Consider the following 19,372-nt stretch of genomic DNA (forward strand, 5'->3'; position numbering starts at 1 on the left):
GTTCAGATTATTGTTTGTTTGAAATTGTTTGCAGCGCTATCGTTACTCTAAATTTCCAAATGTCCGGAGCTTTTAACTTAATTAAAATTACTTAATTGTTGAGCATCAGATATTTGTACCGGGTCAAAATTTAATTAAAATAGTTAAACATGAAGGCAGCCATGTTAATTTCTACATTTGCCTAATCTGTAATAGAATATACTGCCGTCTTATTGTTTGTTTTAAATTGTTCTTATTAGGACTCAGAGAAGCCCCAACTCTTTGTTCAAAGTTCTACCATTCGAACTTGTTCTTACTTGCAACTGATGACTAATCTGATGAATCTGTTGCTCATATTTATACACAATAGAATAAACACGACAAACTGCAATCGCCATGACATGATTAGGTACCTTTAATTCCATTCTCTTTGGATCTTCTTACAAGACGATTGTCCGCAAGGCGATACCGAGAAAACGGCAGTTACGAACAATAAGTGGTGCTGGTTATCAAACAGTGAAACCGTTCTTAGAAATTAAGCGTTGTAAACAAAACCTCAGCGGATTGTCGCCGTGACTTTGTGGAGCCCAAACATCGGGAATGCAGCCTGACATGACGCCCACTGGCCCCCGAACTGCACCGGACACTGATTAGCATTTACCACACTATTCAAACAGACAAACCAACGATAGCTTACACAAACTCAGTACACACGCACTATCATACTATACTCGTGCGTTCAAATTCAAATACATGTTTCCAGTAAAGTTCGTTTTACTTACCGGTTTAGTGAGAACTACGTCCAGCCATGAATTTACAGCTTACACATGCACACCGCAGCAAATCGTCAGCTTAAAAACAAACTTTTATAAAGTTTTTCAAACTTGCTGCACGTAAAAGCCTCAAAGTTCACTTAAAAGTGCGTTGGAATTTATTAATAGAGTCGGGAGTGAGTATAGTGTGGTGGTTATGCTGTAATAGGAGGTTTTTGTTAACGAAACAGGTTTCCGGCGGCGGAAAGTGAGTTTGTAAGTTTGTTTGACGCGGCGACGCGGAGCGAGCGGCTCTCGGACACGGACGCTCGGTCGGAGGTACCACGCGGTATGACAGGCAGTCGCGAGCGGCGAGCGCTGCACGCACGGCGGGACGGAGCGGCAACGTCGCACCTACCCCGCGCGGGGGGTTTAATGCCTCCATGGCCCACCTAGCATGATGGCGTCATTGTTTCATCATTTGTTATCTCACAGCTCCCGAAGGAATACCAATTTTCTGTACAGGCTCTGTGCTATCCAAAAATGTAGGAATGACCACAAAAGTTTTAAGCTTTGAAAACTTAATAAACATGGGCTTTTCTGAAGAAGTTAATTTCTAACAATATTAGTTAGGTACCTACCTAAGTGGAGTAAATAAAATTGGACGATTAATAAAAAAACGCACAACTGTACCTACCTACTTCCACTAAGCTCATCAGTAACCTTCCTACTAAAAACTTAATATAATATAATTAGTGAAACAAAAGTTAAAAAAAAAATGTTTATTTAAGTGCTTCGCTCATTAAACTGGGAAGGCACTACAATATTCACGAATGCATTGACAAAAGTTCCGGTGACTCACGCGCGGATAATGCGCGCATGTTGGTCAGCCGATAGACCTAGTCAGCAGGTGACAGGTGACAAATCAAATAATCACTAACTCTGTCTCATTCCCACATTCTTGCATTTGCGGTAATACCGTTATACAAGCTGTTGATTTGTATCCGTGCCATATTCAAGGAGGTAATTATGCTAATAATTCTCGAACCAAATCAATAAAAAAATTGGTACGTAATTTTTTTTCTTTAATTTTTTTTTCGGAATTCCGTAAATGTCATCTAGCCTTATTTAAACTTGGCGCGTAGGTTTCTGGCGTTAAACCCGTGCTGCACCCTCACACAAACGCAAACACAAAGCATACGCAACGATCACTCATAAATTTCATTCATAAAATTGGATTACTTCGGAAATACCACGACATTACAATGACCAAAAAAGCAGTGCATATTAGTTATTTCCCATCTACTGTAATTCCAATCGATTATTTACGTATTGTATGTCCTCCTCCTGAACTATGGCACAAATGCAAATCAACACCTTGTATAGTGGGTACACAGGTTTATGATAAAAATAAGTAGGTTTATTTACGTTTTTTTTTTTTCAAGAAAAATGTTGTAGATTTTTGTACCTAAGTGTTATGCGAATGACGTAACATTTCAATCAGAAAGTCGCATTTTTAAAATTGATTGAATTATTTATATCAGGCATACAACAACGCTTTTAAGTAGGACCTACTGTAAGTAATATCTTCTTTATAGAAACCAAAATTAACTAGTTTCAATATAACAGTAAAAGTTGAGTAAATAAAATCCAAACCTAAATTGAATAGTTTATAGCAAATCAAACAGCCATCAAATAAAACAGTTATATACTAACAGAAAATTCTGATTAAAAGCCAACAAAATGTGCCAAGCTGAATCCTAGTTCTAGAAAAAACACTCATTTTTCTAAAGAACTCAATTTTCCCTCGACTACTCCGCAATATGACCTCGATGTACAAAAAATACAATTTAAAATCATCTATAAGAATCCACATTGTAACGAGATAAGCCTGAAAATAACAAAAACACTATTCTAAGCGAATCTCGATAAACATTTTGTAATCGACTTGTTCCTAAGTTACTTTAATCTAAGCTTTTGCATATTTCTTAGTAGGTACTGCTGCTATCAAAGACCGAAATATCTTTGAACTTTCTCATCCTGAAAGAGTGTTCTATTTTGTTTATTTTTTGTACAAATAAAGATAATTCCGGAATATGTTTTCCATCGCCCTTTGTCGGACATGTCTTCTGTACCAACTAATATTTTTTTAAGACAATATGATTATTTTGATCATGATCCATATAAAACGATATGGTTATTATAAATAAACAAATACCTTATGCTTGAACTAACAAAGGGAATGCTATCACCAAGTTTTAAAATCACCACCAAAAACAAATACTTGCAACTTATTGTCCATAGGACATTCCTTCTTACTTACTTACTTCTTTTGTTTTGTTTGCTTACTTAATCATGACGCATTGAACTATTGGAATCTTAAAATAGCTTACCGTACAGGAAGTTTAAACTTATATTTAGAAACCGCAAGCCGGGTTAAGCAATAAAATACTGCCAAAAAAACCGGCCAAGTGCGAGTCGGACTCGCGCACGAAGGGTTCCGTACAGATTTATAAAACGGACAAAAATATCACGTTTGTTGTATGGGAACCCCCCAAAATATTTATTTAATTATTTTTTAATACTGTTCATGAGATACAGTCTGTGACAGACGGACGGGTGGACGGACGGACGGACGGACGGTCGGACGGACCGACTGACGGACGGACGGACGGACGGACGGACGGATGGAGGAGCGAAAACAATAGGGTCCCGTTTTACCCTTTGGGTACGGAACCTTAAAAAAAGTCATAGTTACCGAAGCTTTGCCGAAAAATTCTCGCAGTTATTTTGGTAGAACTGAATATTACTGTATTATCTCGTTCAAATGTTAGGATAGTTTGGGTCATGGACGTACATTACATTATCGGGATACATCGCAGTTACGTACGTGACTATTCCGCTAGAATTACAAGTAATGATGATTACCATTCAGTTCTCTTCATAGGCTACAGGCCGAAATAATTTTGTATTTATCCGAATCGGAGGATGACATTTCCTTCGGGATTAAATAGCAATAGAAATGTTTAACTGCGAAATAGTGGATTTTTGGCTGGATAAATGGATATTTTTTTGTCTATTTTTGAAGTTATTTTTCCTAATTTTGACGTTTGAGAGCAACCCTGACTGGCAGGTGACACAATAAAAGCTGACCTCTTTTCAAATCTTTTGTGAAAAGTCCCTGAATGTTCTGGTGGCCGAATATAAAATGCTATGTTTACTAGCCTTGAACTTTAAACAAAACTCCACGAGACATCCCACGTCACAGACTGGTCCAATTTAGAATTTAGCGTATTTAGATTTGGATATAGCGGAAAAAAGTTAGTAAAAAAAACTGTTTCATTGAACGAATTTATCGTTTTGAACAACGATTTTTAAGACAGAATTGCTAACTCCAATTTGATAGTAAGAAGGCTTGAAATGATGCAAATTAATGAGTAAGTACTTACTTACCTTTATTTACTTTATATTATACTTGGTTATTTACTTTATGGTACTTAGTTACTTAATGAGTAAACAAGGATAAGGATCGATGTCTAAATAAATAAGCGTGTTAAAAATGGAATGTTAGAATGGAAACTACCAACATCTATTAATAGATTTTTAAGACTTCAGATAAAACATCAATGAGCTATCAATAGATAATAATAAATCAATAAAATTCCATAAGTGACGTGTTTGGGGAAGTCCAGCGATAGTTTTTAGACCATTTCCTTACTTGTAACTAACTCCTAAAATAACTTGAGCTTTTCATTAGAATAATATTTGCGGTTTGGAAGCTGTAAGTGTTACCTAATTAAGAAGTTTTTGTTTAAAATTAACTGCAAAAACTTGAGGAATATCAAATAAAGATATTCATTAATATAATTCATTAGTATTAATATGTATGTATAGATCTATTATTAAATATTTAGTATTCAGATTTCAGTTTTTGTGTTATATTGGCAATAGATGCACCTCCCGTCTTATATCTGCGTCACCTAAAGGTTGACTGAAAAGAATACTTATGGTGTTCAGTCAGTGTTTCATGTAGCAGAAAGTTTAAAAAAATATGAGTTGATCGAAAGAATGATACAATAATAGGTACGACACCATTCTCAAGAGGGTGACATTTAATTTAATGTGACGTCACACACATGTCCTATAAGATAAACAAGGCGCTTTCAATAAAGAAGGTTCTAACTGAACATAGCTTAGATCCTTCAATGCATTGCAATATCATTCAATTTTAATTCCTATTTATTTCTCAGTAGATAAGTGATAAAACTACTTATACATACTAACAATACCTTACCTACCTACCAAAATTATAGGTCTATAACAAATACTGAAACTAGCAGACTACTATCGAAATATTCCTACTACCACTCTCGACTCACGTCGAAATCACTGGCAGTATCGCGACGTTGGACGGCGCTCGCTAATCCGCCGGCCAAAGTTAAAGCCTGCCTTTGGGTTACGGGTGTCAAACAAGCGCTGGGCAGTGCCCTTGGAAAACGAACGAACTCGGACCCCACCCGAGGGTTTTAACCACAAAATTTTGTTAAGAGCCTTTTTATTTTAGCTGTATTTTTTTTCTAATTCCAAACAGAAACATTTTAGAAAAAAGTTTTTTTTTTTTCATACCATATTTTTTCTTGCTACCAAAATTTCATACATAGATTCAGCAATGATGATGATGCAAGTACGGATGAAGATACAAATGTTATAAAATCAAAAGATTGAAATAAATGGAAAACAGATCGCGATTGAGCCCAACTCATTCATTTTACTCTGAAAAATGTATTTTTCATTAATCAATCACGCAACACCAGGCGCATCAATATTAAAACCGTCACTGAGAGCATTTCATAATACATTGTGAAGGAAGCAAAGCGTGGCTCTTTTCTGAAGATTAACAAATATATACTTACGTAACATATATGTACTTACAGCATGTAGTACGAGATGTGCGATCGATGTTTTATTAGCCCGACGACATCGATGCTTCATACCACGGAGAAAGGAAAGACAGCGGAGATACCATAAGGAAGGTAGGTCAGGCGTCCTATTGTAGGTCTAGCAAAGTACGGTAGGCGTGATCAGTTATTAGAACTAAGTTGCTTGTCAAATTTATTTATTTATACTTTATGTGCTTCGTGGATTATCAAAAAGCCTTTGATTGCGTAAAGTGGGTAAAACTTTGGCAAATATTGACTGAAGTAGGAGTTCCCAACCACCTAGTATCGCTGATTCGGAGTCTGTATGAATCGGGGTATGGTACAGTCACCGCAGGAGGAGCTACATCAAGTCAGTTTAAGTTCCGTAAAGGAGTTCGCCAGGGATGCGTCATCTCTCCTATTTTATTTAACATATATGGAGAATATATAATGCGGAAAACACTGGAAAACTGGCGAGGCGGTACCAAGATAAACGGAGTCAGAATATCTAATCTCCGGTATGCAGATGATACCACCCTCCTAGCATCATCGGAAACAGAAATGGCGGAACTACTTAACCGTCTCGAGACGGTCAGTCTACAAATGGGTCTTGCTATCAACAAATCCAAGACCAAACTCATGGTGATTGACCGGTTTGCAACTATCCAACGTACCAACCTCCTACAAGAATATGAGACTGTGGATCAATTTCAGTACCTTGGATCTACAATCACGAACAAAGGCAGTAGTGAATCTGAGATTAGAAGGCGCATTGGAATGGCTAGGACAGCAATGACCGAACTGAGTAAGGTGTGGAAAGACAGGAATATCACAAATCGGACCAAAATGCACCTCGTTCGCATACTTGTCTTCCCCATTGCCCTCTATGGTGTAGAAACGTGGACAATCAAGGCCGCCCTCAGGCAGAAAATCGACGCCTTTGAAATGTGGTGCTGGCGCAGAATGCTGACGATACCATGGACAGCCTACCGCACAAACGTTTCTATACTGAAAGAGCTAAAAATATAAAAAACTCAGCGCCTGTCCACAATCTGCTTGCAAAGGATCGCGAGATATTTTGGCCATATTGCTCGCAGAGATGCCAATAATTTAGAGCGCCTGATAGTGACCGGGAAAGTAGAAGGAAGGAGACCGAGAGGCCGAAGTCCCATACGGTGGTCTGACCAAATAACCAAAGAGCTGGAGATGCCAATGAATGTTGCAATGCATCAAGCAACAGAACGCAATAAATGGCGACATCTAGTGGACAAGATCAGAAGGAGTCACGATCCTCAGCAGTGAGGGAAACGACTAAGAAGATACTTTATGTACAAAATAGGTACATTGGCGGACTTAATGCCTCAAGGCATTGTCTACCAGTCAACCATCGGGTTAAAGGGAGAATATAAACACAAATCAAATCAAAGCAAATCTGTCGATTAATATTCTTGATTCATTGATTTGATTTTGAAAGTAATAAAATAATGGACAGGTTCCATAGAAGGCACCTACGGGCGGAGTCAATAACGTTTGTCGTCCCCCGATCACCAGAACTTTCACATGATATTTTGCGCTATGCCATCTCCGCTAATCATTTTGTCCTCCATGCTTCAGACTAATCCATGAGGATTAGCCCGCACGTTCGCCTCTGCTTTTGTTGTCAATTTTAATTTACAATGCCTAGAAATTGCATTTCCTTTCACGCTGGCTTTAGCTCAAAGCATATGGTAGGTTTCTTCGTAGAAGATTTTAATATCACAAACGTTAAGCTTTCATTGAAGGGTTCCTAGTATGCAGTAAAGCTATCTACGCTTGCATAGCTCATATTAACAGAGAATGGTATTGTCATGAACTTGAGGCTTCAGAGTCGGGGTTGCAAGTGAAAGATTATCTAGGTATAGTTACAGAATGTAGGGGAAAGATTTGGTTATTTTGTTTGTAAAATAAAATCTTACATTGTTTAATCTGGTATTCAAACCCTGTAAGGTTTTGCTCAGTAGCTATACTGTCGCAAAAGCTCATGCTTTTTCACATGTAAGATGTAAAGAAGAATGTATTTTCTATTAAATATGGGCTTCGGGGGAAAAATCTTTGAGTTGACAAATACTAACAAAGTGTATATTGAAACCCCGGAAACAGGAAAATAACATAAAGGTAACCAAATATAGGGTAAACAAACTTCCTCTTTGGATTCAGAATATATTAAGATTATATTTGAGAAAATCTAAGTAGCTATATACCTAAACCTTATTATAAACTGTCGATTGAAACGCATGTAGACTTTAGATTAGGTATTTGACCAATAGAATAGGTACAGTCAACTAAGACTCTGTCAAATAAGAAGTAACACTTTATTTATTGCCAAGTAAAATCATCGTTTTTTTGTATTTTGTAAAAACTCAGACATCGTTACAAAAACTAAATAAACACTAAAAACCCCTAGATATAAAATCTGAAGTGTTCAGCTAAACCGCAACGCATAAAAATATCAATGTCGATTCTTCAAATTGAATCCAAGATTATAGCACCATCTTAAAGTAAGACCCTATTTAAATATCGAACTGTGGACAATCGGCACAGGATAGTAAAATTCAAATGAATTCTGACGGCCAGCCCGCTTGGGCACGGTTGGAACAAATCACGTACTAGCTCTCATGAGGTTGTATTGTAAAGACGGCACGCCATTCGTCGCAGAGAATGAGACGGAACTTTTCGGGGCTCCTTTTTTCGTACCTATTTTATATTATACGCCAGCAACAAAGAGCGACCGCAATCTCAAAAACCGCTGATCCCAACCGAGCTTTAATTTCAGCTGAAGTGAAATCGACTGAAGTGTACACGCTTTCGCTCTTATTCCCTCGACCCTTCTTGCTTACGAACAAAATATACGCTTTGAAAAAGTTCATCTTTTACTTGGAGAAGTTTGGAGCATGAATATTTAGAACGTATCTCTCAAAGCACCTGAGAATCGAATATGGTAATAATAACCAGATTTCTTTTGTCAATCAATGGTATCAGCGTAATGTAAAAGTGGCAAACTTGAAACTTGACGTTTTTTTTTTGAGATAAAATAAAAATTATATCTACGAGAAAAATGTTTATCTAGTCGATTTAGTATCGTCAGAGAACACGCCGCTTTACAAGGTTGAATGCGAAAGACATCTTGTCCTTTCTTTTCAAACATAAAAAGGCATGTAATGAAAACGTCGGAAATTCAAAAGTCGTAACGCGGTCCGGTGAATACAATCGGAAGTCGGAACCTAGCACAGCGGGTTTCATAAAATCTTTTGTTGGGGGACCCTCCCTTTTGAGGAGATCACCAGTAACAAAAAAAACGTTTCGAACCCAAAAATTATTATGCAAAAGCTTGGTGTCCATGGTCCTGAAATCACACCTCAGTGTGATGTACCTAAATAGGTACTTCATTATAATATGGGTACAACGAAATGTCGGATACTCTTATCGGATATGTGAACCTTTTGTGTAGCGGGGAAATCAGCGGCAAATTGGCGGGAAAAATCGCGGGTTTAATGAAGTCATGTCTACACCAACCCTATTAGGGAAAATGAAAAAGTTCAATAATATTAGGTATCGACTTATAAGTTCCTATTTTGTCCGTAAACATGGCGTAGTGTTAGCATAGTTTACGGGTACCAAATTTTTTTATTTTTAGTCTTTTAAAAGACGAGGTTTTTCAAGTGTAGCTTTTATATAGGCGAGGAAAAATAAATTGTTTAATTCATTGCAGACATAAAAGAAAGAACTACTTTAATTCAAAACATAGTAGATAACATGTAATTATTGTGTATAAACTTCCCCAAATTGTTGTTTTACTAAAGTAATGAGCATTTGGATTGTAACACGTAATTATAGTTCGGCCATTCAGAGAATGCGTTCCTGACACGTCGCGATTGAACTGACGACGTAATAACATTCATTGATTATTGATATAATAATGTTGTTTTAATGCTCCTCAATTGTTAAAACGGTAAACAACCAGCAAAAATATTTTTATCGTAACTGCAACGCCATTGCAAAGTTACGTCGTCAGTTCAATCGCGACGTGTCAGGAACGCATTCTCTGAATGGCCGAACTATAGATAGAAACGTTAGACCCAAAATTTACATTACATCAAAATTCCTGTTAGTTTTGATCCCTCAATAACGTTCATTGGTGTTAATTTAGTTTCCAACTCAACTATCGTAATTAATCAAATCTATTCAGAAAATAGAAAAGTTTTCCGAATATTCCAGAATATATCTATACATATATATATATATATAATATAATATAATATAATAAATAATAAATCTGTAAAAAAACTGTGTCTGTACATTGAATATATTAAAAAAATAATAATTGGGTGGGGTTTAGAAACAGTAATGGAGCACAAATCCAAAAAAAAAATTCTGTCTGTTTGTCTGTATGTCTGTATGTCTGTATGTCTGTTTGTTTGTACACGCTAATCTTCCGAACTACTGAACGGATTTCAATGATTTTTTCTTTGTTGTATCAGTATTAGGCCTGGTCAACATATAGGCTATAATTTATCTTCGAAACTTGAAGACCTGATGCAGAACTCCAACAGACCAATAAAACTATAAGAGATACAAATATGGTGCCGTGGCAAAAATTGTTTCATTTGATGAGCATTTTCAGCTGAGATTATAAATTTTAAGATCTGGAACACCTGATGTGGAACCCCAAGAGCCCAGCTTCTCTGTACCATATACAGGTATGCCGTTTTAGCAAAAGTTGTTCAATTTGATAAGCACTTTCTATTGACTTATACAAATTGAAGATCTAAAACACCTGATGTGGAACTCCAGGGGCCCAGCTAGACTATAGCATATAGAGGTATGACGTTTTAGCAAAAGTTGTTCAATCTGATAAGCACTCTCTGTTGACTTATAAAAATTGAAGATGTAAAACACCTAATGTGGAAACCCAGGAGCCCAGCTAGACTATAGCTTATAAAGATATGACGTTTTAGCAAAAGTGGTTCAATCTGATAAGCACTCTCTATTGACGTGTAAACATCGAAGATCTGGAACACCTGATGTGGAACTTCAAGAGCAATACTACACTTGAAATGTATAGAAATGAATGTTATGAAATAGGTATAGTGAATCAAAATAAGTAATTAGTCCGTCTTTTAGATAACCCTAAAATAATGGACACGCATTTTTCTTTTCTCTCTCTCACAAACAAATAATAACGAAGATACAACAACGCTTGAATTTCGTGTTAAGTCACTGCTTAGTACAAATTTTACATACCTAGACGTGGCGTCACGAGCCTCCACTCTCTAACTTTGTTGCGTTTTATCTTCATTATTATTTTGTATATCTCTTCCAGACCTCGGGACTACAGAGTTCCAAATTTTTGGGAGGCAAACGTGGGGTCGAAGCCAACACGCTGAAGCCCTTTTGAGACAACTTTAATGAAATGGTGACACAAAACCGACGATTATCCCTTTATACACTATAGAAATGAACCCAAGGACAATCCCCGGTGGACGTCGTTAAAAAAAAGACAATCCCCGGTTCTGTGCTAAACTATTGCTAACTATGGAGGAAAACTACTTGGGCTATTTTGATGGGATGTTAGTGGATGACAATGTATTAGGTACATGTAAAAACGGCAGGTGGAGACTCGCCACCTCACTTACTGTAACCAGTCACTGAATAGCAACAAGAGGGCAATAGGGACATGAGCGGCTGAAGGGTGAGGATACCTCGGCGGACTTTAAACGCGGATTACGCGCTCCCTGTGCTTACCATGAGGCACCTACCCTCCGAGCAGGGCCACTAATCCTGCTCTAGCGACTCCACTCTGGACGGCCAAGCCAAGCCAGAGGCGTGAGACCTACCCCCGTCATGGTTCACTCCGACCGGCCGGAGATGGGGGACAGTATACTCTCCCTGGAGAACTCAGTATATATAGCCCCGCGGGGTCGCTACTCCCCGTCATCAGCCTCAGATGTCTTGCGGTGCATATATCTCATTATTATTGTCGTTATTATCTCAAGAGCCTTTGTCCCAATTATGTTAGGGTCGACTTCCAGTCACGATGCAACTGAGTACCAGTGTTTTACAAGGAGCGACTGCCTATCTGACCTCCACAACCCGGTTACCCCTTGGTAAGACTTACTGGCTTCTGACTACCCATAACGACTGCCAAGAATGTTCAATGACAGTCGGAACCTACAGTTTAACATCCCCTCCAAATAACGGTCATTGGTATCCAAAATATACGTAGAAAGTACATACGAACTTAGAAAAGTTGCATTGGCAGGCACTTGCCAGACCTGGAATCAAAGACGCACGCTCATACTTGAGAGATTGGTTCTCTACCCACTAAACCACCACGAATTCCACTAAGTCACCACGACTTTGTCATCTATTTAATGTTTTTTTACGAAATAATACCTACGTGTAATATTTTTGCCACACACAACTTAAATGCGGTCTAATTAGAATCACTACTTTTATCCCTATGGTCACGTCTATTGCGACTATTCAGATCTTTGATTTTGCTGACCCCATAGTCGCTGGCATAAGGGACAGGATCCGCGTACGAAGTCGCGGGCAGAAGCTAGTTATGTAAATAAAAATGTAATCCACCTCCGTGCGTTGCTAGCGAAATGCAACAAGCATTTAAAATTGTTATTCAACCACATTTCGTAAAGTTACGGGAATAAAATATCACGCTCTCGCCCGCATTTGAGCGCTCGAAAATACCAAATATAGACATGTGTGTGCAACGTATGAAAAATGATAGCACAGATTTTCAGGGCACCCGAAAATTTATTAGTGCAAATTATGTGTTGCGCCGACCAACCAACGAATATTAGTTGAACATTCATTTGCAAGTTAATTTTATTTGGGGACGCGATATAATTATGTACAATTAGGAGGACAACTTTTTGATAAAACTGGACACATAGCTCACTCTGAGGTGTGATTTCAGGATCATGGGCGAGTTCTAGCATAATAATTTTCCAATATTGAAAAATGAAACAGACAAGCAAGTATTTCGAATTATATACTATGGGATTACGCTATGATAACTAATATTTAGACTAAAGAGTAGAAAACAGTATCCCCTTGAGTTTATTAATTTCCTTAAAAACTGCTCACGTTCCAGTTAAAAGTACCCGTCCTAATGTAGGTCATACGTGCCTTCAAATCAACATTGAAAAAATTCTAAACTTAACACATTCGATGCTGTATTTAATGTTCTATAATGAAAAACATCATGTTTCAATGGATGTAAAGAAGCTTAAAGCTAAGTACAATTTTGGGTCTTGTTAGGGCACAGCAAAAGGAGGCATTACAACATTTAATTTCAATAATAGGTTCATAAAGTAACAAATTTTCAATTATTTAATTTAATTAGAACCTATTTTGAAAAACAAATAAATCAAATAGAAATTAATTTTCATTGAGTTCAGTTCAAACATGAAAAAGTTATGATAAAGTTAGCTTTAACATTAATAATGGTGGATATTTAAGTAAGATTCAAGTAAGTTTACGTAATTTATTTGGAAAAGGATTATATTAAGTTCGGCTTAATTAAAACTTCGTTCATCGGCCTTCAAAGTTTAAAGTAAACTTGAAGGACTTATTGGTAGGAAATAAAAACATTTAGTAATGGGAATAAGTAGGTAAAAGTCGCTATGATTGTTAAAATATTATAAGTAATAAGAACATAGTAATATGTGCTGTGGTGCTTATTATGATACAAGTAGGTAGGTACTTTATAATATCTGCCTAGTCCTGTCCCAACTATGTTGGGTTCGGCTTCCAGTCTGGCCAGATGCAGCTGAGTACCACTGTTTTTTAAATACATAATATACCTTAGTGATGTGTAATATTTACATTTAACTAGTACTTTCTTTTAAATTAAATAGAAGAAATATAATCCGACCATAGAAATATGATAGTCGTAAAAACTCTCAAATAAATAAACAAAGAAAGCCCGATAAAAGTCTGTATCAATGTGTAGAAATAATATGCAGCATTTTTTAAACGGAATCCCGTATCGTTATAAAATGTTTGAAACAAAATTCATTCCAGTTTATGTGTTGTTTTATTTGCAAAGCTTCCGGTAAATATGCAACTGATATCATTTTATTTTCATCTAAGCAATAGGTGGAATGGCAGTAGAAATAAAAGAAGGTATATGAAATCGCCTGGTTATGGACCAATTGGTTTTAATGTCTTATTTGTAAAGAGCAAATTAGAGATTTCAGAAAATCTGTTCATTGTCACGTTTATAAGGACACATACGTACCGCGGCGACCAACCTGGACAAAATATAGTCTTTACCAATGTAGCTTACCAACAGTGAAATAATTTTTCGGCGTATTCACGGCGAAAACAAAAAAGTTTCCTCTTTAAAATATTAGTATAGATAAGAACAAAAGAGTAACCAGTTAAGACGTACCTATCCCACCTAACATATAACCTAAAGTTTTCTACAATAATGACAAACTAAATTCACCATTGCAAGGTTACCGCCACATTCGGTAGGTTTCCGCATTGACGGGAACTGAGACCGATTGAGAGCAAAGATAACACGCGTTGATTGGCGTTTCATTAAGTTGCTGCTCCGGGCTTGAGCGGGACTCAGACAGGACAAATACTGCGCTCAACGTTACATGTTACGTGCGTTACGTATGTTACATAAGAATTTAGGCTTTCAAAATATTCCTTGGCAGTCGTTAGGGGTAGTCAGAAGCCAGTAAATCCACATCAGTCTAATCAATCAAGGGTATCGGGTTGCCCGGGTAACTGGGTTGAGGAGGTCAGATAGGCAGTCACTTCTTGTAAAGCACTGGTACTCAGCTGAATCCGGTTAGACTGGCAGCCGACCCCAACGTAGTTGGGAAAAAGGCTCGGAGGATGGATGATAATAAAGCGAAAAGTTTGATTACATGGACGCTATCTCCGCGAGATATACCTAGCTAGTAGAGACTATGAGAATCTAATAAACTTAATTTAATAAAGAGTAAACATTGTTTTGTTTGTTTTTTCCCTAAAAGCTCCGAAACTACTGAACCGTTTTAAAAAATTCTTTCACTGTTAGAAACCATCTCGGAGTAACATACCTACGTTATATTTACTCTGGGTACGCTAAGAAGTTCCGCCGGCTGAAACCGCGGGGACCGCTATATTCAATGTGACAACATACAAGAAATACAAAGATTTTTCTCAAGCTTTTCAAAGGGCACCTTCAAACGACATTAACAAACTCATAAAACTATCTCCATGGATGAAACAAATGAAAATCTAATAGCACTATTCCGTTGTATGTAACCTCTTCTAATCCTACTGCGAGTATAAAAGCTACAGTTGTATACCATTTAGAGTACTCGTATACTGCAAACTTTTAGTCGGCCGATACTTTGTAGGGGCTCATAAATCTGTATGACGTTGAATGGTAGAACAACGATACCTACAGATTTTAAGTTTTGACAAAACTTCGTACGAACTTAAAGTTTGAGCAAAAATCTAGTCTGAGGGGAAAAATGGTGACAAGATGTTTGTGCAGACTTGTCATTGGCTCAGACTTATGCACAATTTGTTTCGATGACAAAATTCTATAAAAGTCTGCGTCAAGTGTAAATCCACTATTGCAAAGATTCATAGGTAGCTGTGACTGCAAACTTTGATGGGAATTTTTTTGACAGCCATTGGGTCAACTCTCTGCCGACAGTTTAGTCTCCAGTTTGTGGGTTCAGTTAAGGATATACGTGAATGACGAGGGTAGAGCTTAAGAGACGGACGCATAGCTCGTGGTTAGTAACTTGTCAAATCCTCTGACTCTGACCAATGCTTGACTAGAATTTTAGTAGAATAATACAGTTACGTTAACAGTCAACATTTGTAAACATTTATTTTTATTTCTTTTTTAACAACGTCAAAAATCATCAAATGACCCCTCCCGTTGTGGGTTAGCAGCGGTGAGGGAGTGTAAGACTCTTACTGACTAAAACCCGTCATGTTCCGTCGTAGGCCTTTTATGTAGGTACCAGGGCCGCGGTAACTCTTTCGAACAATCCCGCAGCCCCGGCAAACATTTGTAAACCTTAGTTCATAATGCTTACTAATATAAGTAATGCTTAAGTACATCAGTCTGGACGGCTTTCATGGCAAAAATACTTAAGAAACATTCAAGTTAAGTACCTACAAAGATTGTTTAGAGCAGTGGTTCTTAACCTTTTAGTCATGAGGGACCATTTTACCAAAAGTTTGTCTTGCCGGGGACCGCCCCATTGGTTTGCCTAAATTGAGGGTTATTTTATAAAGAATACAAGCACACTTTATAATTAGCATTCATTTCTTTATTATTTATCAAAAAACTAAAAGCTACAGATTTTAATTTAATGAGATTTTTGTGACGCATTCTCTTTACTAACTTCTGAATTCTTGGTTCAGTAGGTACTACTGAAAGTTAAACGCATGTCGGCAGTGGCATCAAACAGATTTCTATGCTTGTTTTTAACAATCAGAAGCATTGAAAACATACACATGCCTATGTAGTTAGAAAAGCGCGAGCGAAGCGAGCGCGAAATTTTTTTCGGACTCGTACGTACTCGTACGGACGTAAACGTTAAACATACTTAACTTTGCAAAAACGAGGGCATATCGTTTCTGAATACGCGAGCGAAGCGAGCGGGAAATTTTAATTATTTTTTAAGATTCAGAACCAAAATTACGTAAAATGAAGCCCAAACATACATTTTTTTCTGTTGGACAAGTAAGATGGATAGCAACGTTGCGATGCAAAGCTTCGCGGATCACTTGGAATGCCTCCAGGGACCACCAGTGGTCCGCGGACCACCGGTTAAGAACCACTGGTTTAGAGCCTGAGAAAGGGCATAAGCTTATTTTTATCCAGGTGAGTAAATTAGTTCCCTATTGACGCTGGTAGATTCCAGGAAAACAGACAGTGATAAACACAAGGGTAAAATTACTTGCTTGTTACGCTTGCAGATAACTCGGTAATAATGAAAATTACAATGTTTTTGAAAGTGATATGTAGATTGTACGTATTTTTTTCTAGGTGCAAGTAAAAGATACTTACAGCTATGGTTATATATGGATTAGCTATAGATACGTTAACTTAATTGTTTGATTGTACAAATAAAAAGAGGTACTGAAATACGCAATAGCTTTTCCTCGTGAAAGTTCTTCAACCTCTGTGGTTCGATGTTAAGTGGATTCAGGTTGATATGTTCTATGGCTTCTGGCTTAAGTTGGCTTGTATACAATCTGTTCTCGCTTCATTGCCTCTCAGAGTACAAACTTACATACTTCTGAGGTATCAGAAACTACTTGGTATTTTACATTGCTTTTAATAACATAAGACATACTGTAAACTTTTAGTCGTCAGGTTGACAGTTGTTTGGGCTTAGTATTGAAATGAATAATATATAACAGCAGGAATTTGCCCGGATATCAGATCGACAAAAAAACCATGATTTAATTAGCAATTTAGTCAAAAAACCGGCCAAGTGCGAGCCAAGGGTTTCGAAACAGAGCAAAAATCAGCGCCCAAAATAATTATTTTATTCTAGTTTTCAGTATTTTTTGTCATAGCGCAACAGAAATAAATGTGAACATTTCAGCTCTCTAACTATCACGGTTCATGAGATACAGCCTGGTCACAGACGGACGGACGGACAAAGGAGCGAAAACAATAGGGTCCCGGTTTACCCTTTGGGTACGGAACCCTAAAAAGAAAAATACAACCATAGGGTGAACTTTCAGCCGACTGTTTATCGGGTACTCTCAGACACTAAAATCGCGTTAAAATACCAAGTAATTTCTGATACCTCTTAATATAATAATCAACAACAATTACAATTGAAAGGTGAAGGAAAACATCTTGAGGAAACCTGGACTATAAAGTCTGAAATCACCAACCCGCATTGAGCAAGCGTGGTGATTGAATCCTTATTTGTGTGAGTTGAAGCTCAATCCTTCTTTGTGTGAGAGGGGGCCTATGCCCATAAGTGGGAAAAAGGCTGATGATGATGGCAAAAAGAATTACTTGTTTATTACGAGTACTTTATAGGTATCGATAATGGAATAGATTTAGCTTTTGTTTGCACTTCTCGGAACCCGTTGCAAGTGTGTTTAGTTCCAACAGTAAATGTTTACATTTCGACGAAACTCGCTGCTAAATTTGCTGTAATAGTAACCCTCTAAATACGTGGTATCAGAAGGTATTTTTACATATTTAAGCTTTCAACTAGCTTGCGCCAGCAGTTTCACTATTCCACGCATCTTGATAGAAAGTCTAATAATATCTCATGGCTTTAATCAGTAGCTAAACTATTTATTAATAAAATATTTTTTCGAATCAGTCCCGTTCTTCATGAGACAAACGCATTTAAACAAACAAACAAATTATATCTTAATAACCTTAGTACCTATAGATATGTGTGATGTCTGATAATATATAAAAAGTTTCGCAATACTGAAAACTATATACTAGGTACTCTCTGGAAAGAAGGTATCACCTTATCATTTCAGAAATGTCAATATAATCTCGCTATAAGGTAAAGCAATATGCGAGCAGGTAAGGGGACATAGTAATATCGCCAATATACGCTCTGAGGGCCAAATAAGCCACTTTGACGGGTCCGACAACTCGCTTATAAGAGACCAATCTAAGTAATTGCTACCCGTATTACTATCAAAATCAATGGACCCTGAAGTGCTCCTTGATTGACGTTATTCATTAACTAAGGGGAATGACATTCTATTCAATGATTAACAGTTTAAAAATACGCTTTTATGAATGCACACGAAATCGATAAAATCGGCTCCATCGTTAGACTTCGATATGAAACCTAATTTTGGTCTAAGTTCATCACAAGACTTTTCTAACAATTCCAAACACAGCTATGATACGACGTTCTATCAAAAAGTTCCAAGTTTAAATCTTCCGTTTCCATCATCAGATCGGTTTGACAGCACCATCCATATTAGTGGACTGTAGTCAAATAACTACATACAGCTGCTAATTTTCATGACACTACAATCGTAGGAGTATGGTCAGATCAGATACCTAAGAGTACCTACATATTGTATTAAGTACAGACTAACCAGTCGGTCAACAACTTACCCGATGGCCCGCATTTTTTTAAAACAATATGTTGAGTCTAATCAAAGTTTTCAGTCGTTCTGATACCGGCTAAATACCTGACCTTCATAATGTGTGAATTATCAATATTACCGTTCAGCTTCATATTGATTTATGAGCCCAAACAAACCATGGAAATTTCATGAAAGTTCCATTACGTAGTTACATACAGTAGCATGCAGGTCAACGTAATAAAAGCGTGTTCAAAGTTTTCGACCCATCGCGATGCATCGTGGCTTCATCTCTTGTTATCATGTATTCGTTCAATGAACAATCGCGTGTGTAACTAATTGAAATAAATTGTCCGACGAGTGTCATTTCAAAGCTCTTGATAGGTTGCGCTGTTGGCTCTCATAAAAGCTTCATAGTAATTTCTTTATTTGTTACTGGCTATAAATTTTATTGGTGGGTTAGTACTAGGTTGAATCATGATTTTTTTGATAATTCAAATCAGCCGGACAGACTGATGTACTTTGCTTTTAGTTTCATATTTTGCTTTCGAAAATATTTTATACAAATACACTTATTCCCAAAAGCTCGAAGATTCTTAGTGTATTTTG

General features: G+C 37.2%; 2 protein-coding genes across 3 annotated transcripts in view; one reads left to right on the forward strand and one right to left on the reverse strand.

The window, feature by feature from the left end:
- Positions 1-1,065, reverse strand: part of LOC124645311 (carboxyl-terminal PDZ ligand of neuronal nitric oxide synthase protein) — a 170,197-nt gene extending 169,132 nt beyond the window's left edge. For both annotated transcript variants that reach the window (XM_047185113.1, XM_047185112.1), the window contains exon 1: positions 762-1,065. The gene's annotated coding sequence lies outside the window, so the exon portion shown is untranslated. The remainder of the gene's footprint in view (positions 1-761) is intronic.
- A 4,796-nt stretch (positions 1,066-5,861) lies between these two features.
- On the forward strand, positions 5,862-6,964 carry LOC124645313. The gene has a single exon (XM_047185115.1). The coding sequence runs from the start codon at positions 6,101-6,103 to the stop codon at positions 6,677-6,679; it is 579 nt and encodes a 192-aa protein (XP_047041071.1). The 5' UTR covers positions 5,862-6,100; the 3' UTR covers positions 6,680-6,964.
- The last annotated feature ends 12,408 nt before the right edge of the window (positions 6,965-19,372 follow it).

This window comes from Helicoverpa zea, chromosome 31, assembly GCF_022581195.2.
Source record: "Helicoverpa zea isolate HzStark_Cry1AcR chromosome 31, ilHelZeax1.1, whole genome shotgun sequence".
In the NCBI taxonomy this organism is placed as follows: Eukaryota; Metazoa; Arthropoda; class Insecta; order Lepidoptera; family Noctuidae; genus Helicoverpa; species Helicoverpa zea.

What these genes read in the sequence shown, in the direction of transcription:
- LOC124645313 (XM_047185115.1), top strand. Translation starts at nt 6,101, where the DNA reads ATGCGGAAAACACTGGAAAACTGGCGAGGCGGTACCAAGATAAACGGA.